Consider the following 11,543-nt stretch of genomic DNA (forward strand, 5'->3'; position numbering starts at 1 on the left):
TCATTCCGACCTATAAGCAGACACACTGCCGGTCAAATCACACAAAAAAAATACAGACAGGGATCACACAGGCAATTTTTTTCGCGCTTGGCCCACTCTGGATAAATGTCGTTCAGATCGCATATAAGGACTTCGACGGCTGTGGAGAAATGCAATCCTCCGTAGCCACGAGAGCTGTCATCACAGAGAGGGCATCTCTTCGCATACTTACGGCATCGATAGAGGGGGTGGTGTCAGCAGACTATTATTTGGACAAAATATTAGCAAATTTCAATCGGACAATTTGACCGGAGAGTTAGAAAGGGCGTATCGCGCTTCTGCCTTCTCACACCGCGAGACAGGTTTGTGGCTTTGAGTGTCGCGATTTCAGTTTCGATACGCGTATCGTTACAGCCCTATTGGCCGTGCTAATATGTATCATATGATAGATATCTATGTATTATATGATATTATTTAGATACAGAGCTCCAGGACTGTAACGCAAGTGTTGTACACGGCGTTGGTATTATGGTGCATAACACGTCGGACTCTGGTCTCTGGTGTTTCCACAACGAGACTCGTAGTGGGGGTTATCTAAGCCATGGTTGAGAATGAATTGGGGGAAACTAAAGGAACCTTGGCCTTGACTCTCTGAAGTACATGAACCACGACATGGAGGAGAAAGGGATTGTTGGCCTCAAATGTCTCCCGCTTGAGCCCCGCTTCCCGCTGCCGAGGGACCACCGCCTCGGCGCTGCAGGAGGCGTCGGTGCCTAAGCACTTACCGCTCCCTCGGCAGCGAAGCTCTGGCGGGAGACAACCTCGGTCAACAATCCCTTTCTCCTCCATGTTTGTGGTTCAGTCTACTTCAGATTGATGTGGACGTGGAAGAACCAGAGACGTCGGAGAACCCTACGCGGTCGTTTTCGATTCATAATATCGTCTGGAGGCTCACACAGCTTTTGGCCGTGATAATATATATTATATGATATAGATATCCATGTATAATATACTATTATTTAGATATAGAGCTCCAGGACTCTAGTGTGTTCTAGAATATTAACAGAACACGCCTAAAGGCTGTGTGCGCCTCGCCGTCGCCATAAACCACTGTAAACAGAGCGCTTGGTACCATGGCTGAAAGCTGCTCAGGACCACTCCCCCATCTTCCTCCTTGACCCGCCTCTCTCCTCCTCATTTGCATTAAAGCAACAGACACTGAAACGGCGCATTTGGAGAAAGCTCAATGTGCGACTGGCTAGTAGTGGCTGTAAATCTGCACCGATGCTGAATATTTTTTAACCATTCAGCGAGCAAAAGGCTGTTGTCATTTAGGAGGCCACTCAATGGCATGCAGAACAGTCGCCAACATGCACACTAGGGGTGTGAGAAATACCAACTTTCTACTTTATAAGATATTTTACATTTCCTACAGAGAGAAAACTACCTCAGGGGTAGTCTTTTTCTCATGAGAATTTCAGGATACCAATGTCAGGATATGATGTTCAGGCATACGGCCTATCAGGAGAATAGCGGGAGAATGGCAGAAATTACACCCTAGTGTGAAAGCAGCTATTGCGTGTTATGGATTTGCCTCAAAACAATTAAATAATCAATACAAACCCAACCCTATTTTCACAATCCGCTTATTTCATCACCTTATTTTGAGCTAAATTGCAATATGTGGTGTGAATATGTTGTAAAAGGTAGCTGGTTTTGACAATTGGGATTAGATTGGCCTCAAAACACTCCCAATACCAATCATATCCCTACCCTGGAAGTTGATTACAATGTTATGACATAACTCGACTAAACATAACTTGATAAAAGCCTCGTCCCAGAACAAGATTTCTACCTGAGTGACGTCAGAGAGAGAGATTTACCAAATGTGAACGACAACAATGGGCCTGTTGCTCCATCCAAGGGGAAACACTTGGATTAAACCCAGTACCTTAGAGATAAACCCCTTAGCCACTATGCTCTCCCTGTGTCCATCATTTTACCTGTATTGGAGGCAGTGGTGGTGGTATTGAAGAAGACTGCAGTGTTCTCCAAGACCCTGGGCTGGCTCCGGTCACTGCTCAATGCAGCTGAGGTCCCCCTACTGAGCGTAGAGGACATGGACCAGCCCTGGAGGGCGGTGGAGGACCTGCTGGAGGTATCCAGCGAGAAGCCGGGCCTCTCGGCCTGGGGAGGCTCAGCGGAGGCGGGCTTGGCCGGGGACGGCTTGCTCCCTGACCGGGATGACACCGGTTTGGACTCGTCGTCGCTGTCAAAGCCATATGGATCCTCTGATTTGTCATCTGTCATGCGGGGGCGCTTGTGGCCTTCCCGCAGAGCGTCAATTTTTGCAGCACTGCTGGCAGGGGCGACGCGCTTGGAGCTCACTTTGGCTTTGTAGGTGGTCTCGCCCCATTTGGTGCTGAGGGTGGCTCTCTTGTTGGACAGTACCTCATCAAACTTGGACGTGCCCTCCCCTCCCTTCCGACTGTAGGTTTTACCAAATCTGGACGTCATTGTTGTTGCCTATGAATCATATTTTCTGAAATACAAATAAATACAACAAGAATTAAGTAGAAATTCAAGGTAATGGATTCACTAACTCTCTTGTCCGTATTGATTATTTCCCCCAACACACTAGCGAAGAATAAAACCAAAATCTGTATGAAATCACCGTATTTTACTAGTTTAAGCAAATCCCCCGCATGCATGATGTTGGATAGAGTGGAGATCGACCAAAACGTCTTAACCACTCGCCCTCTTAGCCTAGCATAACGTCTCATCCACTTGCCCTCTTAGCCTAGCATAACATCTCATCCTCTTGCCCTCTTAGACTAGCATAACATCTTATCCACTCTCCCCGTTAGCCTAGCATAACATCTCATCCACTTTCCCTCTTAGCCTAGCATAACATCTCATCCACTACGTCTCGTCCATTTACAATTTTAGGCTAGCCTAACGTCTCGTCTATGAACCATGTTGGCCTAGCATAGCGTCTCGTCCACTTGCCCCGTTAGCATATCATAACGTTAGCATAGCATAGCGTCTCGTTAGCCTAGCATAACAAGGCCACACCGACCCCGTTAAATTAGCCCGCTAGGGCACAACAAAGCAGAGCACAACTCTAAGAAATTCGCTTGCACCTCCTTCCAAACAAGACATTAAACTCAAAGAATTGCAATTAAACCTCAGTCAAAGCGATGACTTTAATTTTTTTCAACGTTTAGCGGTAAACGAACTGAATGGTGACCGGGGAACAGTTAGCCAGGAGCTAAGCGTTAGCAGCTCACAACAACAACAGACCGACCGTCACGGTCTGAATAGAGATATATATAATATATATAGTAGATACAGTACAGTTCATAAAGCTGATCCAGTACATTTACTGGTAGTAGAGAGGATGACTTACATGGGCTCCTAAAGACCGTGGGGCTAAGAGCAGGCTGTCCACAGCCCGGGCCTTCAGCTCCTCTGGATATCAACAAGGCGGACTGTCCCAAAACGGCACCGCGACTAACGTTGACTCTGTTTACTGGGATCAATGTGACAATCTCTCCCGGTCCCCCCAGACAGTGATGTGTGTGTTTTAATCAAGATTAGACTCGCTTGTCTTTTTAGACTGTCTCTTGTGTTCAGACGACAGCATTCATTGGTCTCCCCTCCTTGTAGTGGTCCATGGTGCGTTCGACTCAATCACGTTAGGTAATTTGAAAATCACAATCACATAGTGACGGGCTCTGTACATTTAGGTACGGTTATTTTAATAACTTAACCAAAGCCTACCAATTTGTCCCTTCTTACAAGTACAAATTATCAGTAGGATTTGAAATAAATGATCTCTGTTTTTGATGATACTTATTGTTTTGGATTGTAGCTCTAGCAAAGATAGTAAGTTATGTGTCATAGTAAGCCCCACATTGTTCCACTAATTGTTAATAATCATCAATAAAGATTAGTATGGAAATTATGTATGTATTGTTACTTTGTCGGGTCGTTTATAAAAAAAGCCATTGGTTAGGAGCCTGTTTCAGTTTCGATAGAAATGGCATTGTCCATTTTTTGGGCTGACGTGAATGCGTCATAACGGCACTTGTCATCTCTCCGCTAAAGAAAGCATCCGTCCAGCCCATCATGTATGATCCAACCCGTATGATAATGATCCAACCCATAAAGTATAATCCAACCCATGAATGTATGAAACAAGTCCCATGCATGTATGATCCAACCATCATCAATACACACTTTAGTGGTGGGGCACGATAGGGGCATTATTGTAATGTATTGTCAACTGTCAACAAAGAATTATATGAAATAATGTAGAGGACGCAAAGTTTAGCACTCTGCGCCCTGTGTGTAGATATTGCTTTTGGATTGCATACCAGTAAAATTCGGACTTTATGCTTGCCGAAAGTTAAACTAAGTTTCAGACTATTGAGCATGCTTGTAAAAACATCATGTTATCAGAAATTTAAGATGAGTTAAAGTTAGCAGCAGCCTACCGTTTTATCATCAAACAGAACTGTCACAGTATTTAGATGTTGTGAGCATATTTAATTGTGGTTGTGCGTGCGTGTGTGTGTGTGTTGTGGCAACCCGGCCCAGGCCAATTAAGGAGATTCAGAGCACCTGAGGAACAGGTGCAGGGCTTAGCCCGCCGCTCCACTCATTTGGGTCTCTCCCAGCCCTGTAGCTCCTGCACGGAGAGACCGGTCCTCTTGGGTGACGGGATTCCACCCACGAAGGAGGGGACCGTTGATTCCTCCCAGGTTTTACAATATTTGTGTTTTGAGAGACTGTTATGTTCTGGATTAAACATGCCTTATTTGGCTTTTCCCCACGAAATGGTGTCCTGTTTGGGAGGAGGAGGTTCGCTCACCGTGCCGGGTTGCCACATATGGTGCAGAATGCAGGCAACTCGACCGAGATACGGGCCATTTTGGGTTGGAACGCCAACCTCAAGCCAGACCATGCCAGACCAAGCAAGACCATGACGCAGCCGGAGACGACGCAGCCGGAGACGACGTCGCCCGAGAAGAGGCCGCGGGAGACGACCCGCGAAACGAGCCACGCCGGCAGCAGAAGCATCCATGCTGCGCGCCGGAACGCTGCCCCTCCGAAAGGCCACCCGAGGCTTCAGCAAAGGGTGGAGGAGTGGCAACCCGGCCCAGGCCAATTAAGCAGATTCAGAGCACCTGAGGAACAGGTGGAGAAGCAGGGCTAAATAGCCCCCTTCTCCCCTCATTCGGGGATCTCCCAGCCCTGGAGCTCCTGCACGGAGAGACTGGTCCTCTTGGGTGACGGGACTCCACCCACGAAGGAGGGGACTGTTGATTCCTCCCAGGTTTTACAATATTTGTGTTTTGAGAGACTGTTATGTTCTGGATTAACCATGCCTTTTTTGGCTTTTCCCCACGAAATGGTGTCCTGTTTGGGAGGAGATGGTTCGCTCACCGTGCCGGGTTGCCACAGTGTGTGTGTGTGTGTGTGTGTGTGTGTGCGCGTGTGTCACAGTATGTGTGTGTCTTTGCTGTCTGTATACTATTTGTGGTATTCATTTTCGAGAACAGCATCATCAAATCAAAGTGAATCATATTTCTTTATCGGGTACAAGATTTTCCAACACAGATTATACTTCAGGTGAGCATGAGCCAGATAGGACCATGTAGCACCCAGAGGAGAAGCATCCCCCTGCCGCTCCTCCTCTGCATGCAGGACATGATCCCAGAGCTTGTTGACAAGCGGCCCTGCGTTGATGGGCGTCTGTGCCGTGGTCGGTTGGTTGGTGGGTTGGTTGGCCGCGGGGCCAGACTGGCACCGAGCTGGACCTCTTCAAAACCCTGACCGGGAGGCGTTCACCAGAGAGCTACACCAGAGAGCTACACCACAGAGCGCTAAGCTGCCCGCTTTCAGCCATGCCAAGTTCATCAACAACAAGCACATCAAGCAGAAAGCCTCCGCCAAGAGATTCATCTCCTCTTTGGAAGCCCCCTGGAATTGGGGAAGGGGGGGATCCATCAGACAGGCAAAACAAAATGTTTTTCTCGAGGTCTGGTGGTTTCAGAGTGCCAGAACCCTCGCACGACGTGGTATTGAGACACTGGCAGCAAGGGGTCTCTTGGTTGCACCTGGAGGGTACGAGGCGCAGCCAGGAATCTTCCAGAAGGTTTGTTGGCAAGGGATCGTTTGGCAATGGCTGGATCCCCCCAAAAAAAACAATTAGGTATTTGAACGTGAGCATATCAACCCTGGCACAGAAGTATTCAGGAAAAAATTCTGGAAGATGATGAGAGAGAGAGAGAATGGATAGGATCAGTTAAGAGGAGTAATACTATGTTTTTTGATGTAAAAATATATAAATGTATGCCATATTTTCAGTATTTTGAATGCTGGAATTTCAATTATAATTATGCGTTTATCTGTTATACGTTACGGAAAATGATACGTTTCTTCTGGCCCTGTACATTTACTGAATATTTAAGTTACAGATATAATTCATGAAAGAATCTTTTTGTATTTTGATAGTCAGGATGCAGTTCTGCTCTATTCATATGATATTAATATTTATCCTGTATGATCGGGGATAAGCCCTACCTGTTCCTTAATTACCTGTATTGGAATTCACTGGGTATCGCCTTGTATCAAAGTGTCTACTTATTGTATTGTTTCGTGTCAGTGATGAAAAAAGTAGGCCTACATCTTTAACCAATCTTATCTTCACTAGTAAGTCTGTATGGTTGATGGCTGGTTCAAGCAGCCTCACCTGGCCCGAGTCAGACTGCTTGGACTCTGGGGCTGGGTGAGGCTGCACACCTATTAACACAGGTTCAACCAGCCATCACCACACACACTCAGGGAGAGATATCCTGCATGGCAGCATGTTACAGCATCTGTATTATTTTACTAATCCATCGGGTTCAACCTCACCCCCCTGCGTCTTTGGGCGTGAGGAGACAGGGGGTGAACCCCTTTAGCGTGGCAACAGACAATATTACACAGACAAACAAGAGAGACAAATAAATGACTTCTCCATCATGTTGCTCTTATTTTCCAAAAAAAAGGGTACATACATTTTTACCCTTTGCTCATTGTTTTGTTTTGTAAAAAAAGATGATATCAGGGTTCGCAATGTGAATGATCCTGAAAAATCGTTACCATGATTTGCTAGCAGTCCAGCACACACTGCTTGTCTAAAGATGCAGCTCTCCCGTATGTTCCATAAGAATCATTCTAATCTGACCTCAACCATCACACATATTAACAGTCTCCCCACATAGACCACTGAGTTTCACAGAGATACTAGCATGGTAGCTGAACTCACAGCAATCCAGATATAAAAGTAAGATGGATTAAAGAAGAAATAAAATGCATGAATATGTATAAGACGTTACTTTATAATAACATTGTAACGTTTCTGCAGCTGAGGATGATGATGGGTCTGAGGATGACGTAGACGGGTGGTGATGAAGATGAAGAAGAGGATGAGCAAAATGAATATGAAGAAGACTGAAATGATGACATCACGATGGTGATGATGAAGATGATACTGGTGGTGGTGGAGATGATGATAATGAAGGCTAACAGGTTGCCAGGATTCAATCAAAGATTTAAAAGTTAGAGGGCTATAGTGAACAATAGACAGGAAGACAGTTGGGGACAGATCCCCCCCCCCCCCTCTAGGCCTGCAGCCAACCACATGGACTTTGCATGCAAGCAGCATGCACTGGGACCTGCGCCATCTCATGTAGTGTGTGGTAGTCAAATATGTCTGCACATGTGTGATATGTATTGATGTGCGTGAGTCTGTGTATGTATATGTTTTGTATGTGTGTGTGTATATGTGTTTATGTATGTCTCTGTTTATTTCTTTGCATGTATTTGGACGAGTGTGTGTGTGTGTGTGTGTGTGTGTGTGTGTGTGTGTGTGTGTGTGTGTGTGTGTGTGTGTGTGTGTGTGTGTGTGTGTGTGTGTGTGTGCGTGCATGTGTTTGGTTATGTGTGAACCTGAATTCTACTCTTTTTAAATTATAGTGTTCCTTTGGTGCCTGTTGTTGCTATTGTGTCCACACATGTGTGACCAATGTGCACGTAGGGATGTGCGTGTGTTTGAACAATATGAACAGCGGCCCACAGGGCTGGCTGCCATATTCGACTGTCATAGGAGGGAAGGGATCTTTATCGTGGGGGTCTTCTTTTGTACGGAGGACAATGTGGAAGCATTGAGGCTGCAGCCGCCTGTAGAGACAGAGATATCTCACACTGAGACAATTCACTACGCACCTCAGGGGAGGGCGGATGGAGGGGGGATGGAGGGGTGGAGGGATGTTGGGGTTGAGGGTTTGAGGGGTGGAGGGATGGTGAGGCAGAGGGATGGAGGGGTGGAGGGAGAAAGAGAGGGGTGGAGGGCGAAGGGAGGGTGGAGGGGTGGAGGTTCTCCTGGTGCACCAATAGATGGCAGTGACTGTCAAGTTAAATGCAGTTTAATAAGGTTGAGCCCTGAAAGCAGCTTGGCAGAGCTCTCAGGTTCAAGAAGGAACTGACCCCATAGGCCCCAACAGAAGCAGGAAGTGGACTACTTACTCAGCGCTCAATGTATTGGGCAGAGAGCCACCAAGGAAACTCTCAGATCCATTGTCACACTTGTGACAAAGCGACAAAGCTTTTGTACTGGTGGCTTGATAAAAACACACACACGCAAAGTAGAAGGAAGCTAAGTGCATTATAACACAAATATAAGATATAACATCCCATGTTTTTCCTTTTATAAGGTAGTTATTTTCATCACTAATGTGATAGTTTATTAAACTACCCTTCAAATAAAAATCACCATATTATGCACTTTAACATACTCAATGATTGATGCATTTTCATCAAGCAATGGTTACAAAGGATATTTTGGATTGAGGTCATGGGTTCCCAACCGTTTTTGTTCCAAGAACTAGCATATTCATTAAACAATTGCATAATTTGAAGATGCATAATTCTTTAAGAAGGATGTGGTTGTTTTTCAAGATGGTTCATGTGTCATATGTCATGGCCTGTGTCCTGTTTTGGTGTGTTTCCCTCCTGTGTTGATTACTGCTCCCTCCCCTAATGTGTCTCAGCTGTTCCTCGTTGCATGTCTTGTGTTTGTTACTTAAGCCCTTGTCTTTCATTTGTTCCTGGTGCTGTCATTGTAGTTAGTTCGTCCTGCGTGTTCTCAGTTGTCACCTGTGTTGCCTTGCTCCTTGCTCCTTGCCTTAGCCTTTTGGCAGAAATAAAGTGCCGTTCTCCCTAAACCGTCTGCATCTGGGTCCTACCTGCCTGCCTGCACCGCTAACCGTAATAGTATGACAGCACCACCATTGGACCCAGCGGACGCTCAATTTTTCCGTGAGTTGGAGGATTTGTTAGTTTAGATAATCAAAGCTATGGATGGCTGGGAGAACATTCCCAGCAGGAAGGAGCAGGAGGCTGTGTTGGGGCGTACGTGCAGGGCTGTTGCGTCAAGGCCTGAGTCGAGGGACGTCTTACCCGAGTGGGCAGTCGAGCTGCTCAACCCCACAACCTTTTGGCCGGAGAGCTACATGCCACTGCCACCGGACTTTGGTGACCGGCCTAAGCCTTCACGCTCCTGCTCTCGGCCTCTGCCCCCGGTTCCCCGCTACCAGCCTCTGCCCCCGGTTCCCCGCTACCAGCCTCTGCCCCCGGTTCCCCGCTACCAGCCTCTGCCCCCGGTTCCCCGCTACCAGCCTCTGCCCCCGGTTCCCCGCTACCAGCCTCTGCCCCCGGTTCCCCGCTACCAGCCTCTGCCCCCGGTTCCCCGCTACCAGCCTCTGCCCCCGGTCCCCAGCTACCAGCCTCTGCCCCCGGTTCCCCGCTACCAGCCTCTGCCCCCGGTTCCCCGCTACCAGCCTCTGCCCCCGGTCCCCAGCTACCAGCCTCTGCCCCCGGTTCCCCGCTACCAGCCTCTGCCCCCGGTCCCCAGCTACCAGCCTCTGCCCCCGGTCCCCAGCTACCAGCCTCTGCCCCCGGTCCCCAGCTACCAGCCTCTGCCCCCGGTCCCCAGCTACCAGCCTCTGCCCCCGGTCCCCAGCTACCAGCCTCTGCCCCCGGTCCCCAGCTACCAGCCTTCTCCTTTACGGACAATCAGAGTGGGGGTGGTGAGTATGGGGTACCACCCGGTTCCTCCTGGCACTCCAACTCCCGCACTGACTCCAGTCCCCGAGCCCTGTCCGGTTCCTGAGCCCACTCCTCTTCTTCCAGAGGGGGCCCGCCCCCTGCTCCTTCCAGAGGGGGCCCGCCCCCTGCTCCTTCCAGAGGGGGCCCGCCCCCTGCTCCTTCCAGAGGGGGCCCGCCCCCTGCTCCTTCCAGAGGGGGCCCGGCCTCTGCTCCTGCCGGAGGGGGCCCGGCCTCTGCTCCTGCCGGAGGGGGCCCGCCCTCCAGACCGTCCAGGGGAGGCACGCCCTCCGCTCCTGCCTGTGGGGTCCCGCCTTCCAGAGGGGGTCCGCCTTCTAGAGGGGACCCGCCCTCTACCTCCTCCAGAGGGGACCCGCCCTCTACCTCGCCCTCCTCCAGAGGGGACCCGCCCTCTACCTCGCCCTCCTCCAGAGGGGACCCGCCCTCTACCTCGCCCTCCTCCAGAGGGGACCCGCCCTCTACCTCACCCTCCTCCAGAGGGGACCCGCCCTCTACCTCACCCTCCTCCAGAGGGGACCCGCCCTCTACCTCACCCTCCTCCAGAGGGGACCCGCCCTCTACCTTGCCTTCCTGACGGGGTCCCGCCTTCCAGAGGGGGTCCGCCCTCTACCTGGCCTTCCTCCAGGGGTAACCAGCCCTCTACCTTGCCTTCCTGGGGGTCCCGCCTTCCTCATGCCCTGGGGCAGTTTTCTGGCTGCCCGCCTGACACCCCTCCGCTCTGCCCCAGTCCATTTTTTTTTTTATTTTTTTTTATTCCCTCCTCCTGGCTCACCTCCACCCACCCTATTTGGGTTTGACTTTCTTCGTGTTTTATTTTTGCTTGTCGTGGGTCGCCTGGGAGTCGACCCTTAAGGGGGGGGTACTGTCATGGTCTGTGTCGTGTTTTGGTGTGTTTCCCTCCTGTGTCGATTACTGCTCCCTCCCCTAATGTGTCTCAGCTGTTCCTCGTTGCGTGTCTTGTGTTTGTTACTTAAGCCCTTGTCTTTCCTTTGTTCCTGGTGCTGTCATTGTGGTTAGTTCGTCCTGCGTGTTCTCAGTTGTCACCTGTGTTCCCTTGCTCCTTGCTCCTTGCCTCTGCATTTTGGCAGAAATAAAGTGCTGTTCTCCCTAAACCGTCTGCATCTGGGTCCTACCTGCACCGCTAACCGTAACATCATATTCACAAAAACAGCAATGAAATGCTTGAATCCCAGGCTACCTTCAACAACGTAATGATATAAAATAATAAAATGTATAAGAAAACCACAAGATAAGTCGCCTAAGACTTAAATAAACACAAAAGTAGTGCAAGCAGGTCGTGCAGGTCGCTGGTTTAGCTAATAGATGAGCAGGGCCTAGTCAACTACATTTCCCGTGATCCTTTGCGGAGATAGGAAGTGAAAGCCTCT

General features: G+C 49.1%; 1 protein-coding gene across 1 annotated transcript; it reads right to left on the reverse strand.

Annotated features, from left to right (window-relative positions):
• Positions 1 to 6: 6 nt before the first annotated feature.
• LOC130371684 (wings apart-like protein homolog) lies at positions 7 to 3,688 on the reverse strand. The gene is made up of 2 exons (XM_056577541.1): positions 3,389 to 3,688; positions 7 to 2,521 (listed from the first exon to the last, which is right to left on the reverse strand). Exon 2 carries the CDS (start codon positions 2,494 to 2,496, stop codon positions 1,954 to 1,956), a length of 543 nt encoding a protein of 180 aa, XP_056433516.1. The 5' UTR covers positions 2,497 to 2,521; positions 3,389 to 3,688; the 3' UTR covers positions 7 to 1,953.
• Between the last annotated feature and the right edge of the window lie 7,855 nt (positions 3,689 to 11,543).

This window comes from Gadus chalcogrammus, chromosome 18 (assembly GCF_026213295.1).
Source record: "Gadus chalcogrammus isolate NIFS_2021 chromosome 18, NIFS_Gcha_1.0, whole genome shotgun sequence".
Classification (NCBI taxonomy): Eukaryota; Metazoa; Chordata; class Actinopteri; order Gadiformes; family Gadidae; genus Gadus; species Gadus chalcogrammus.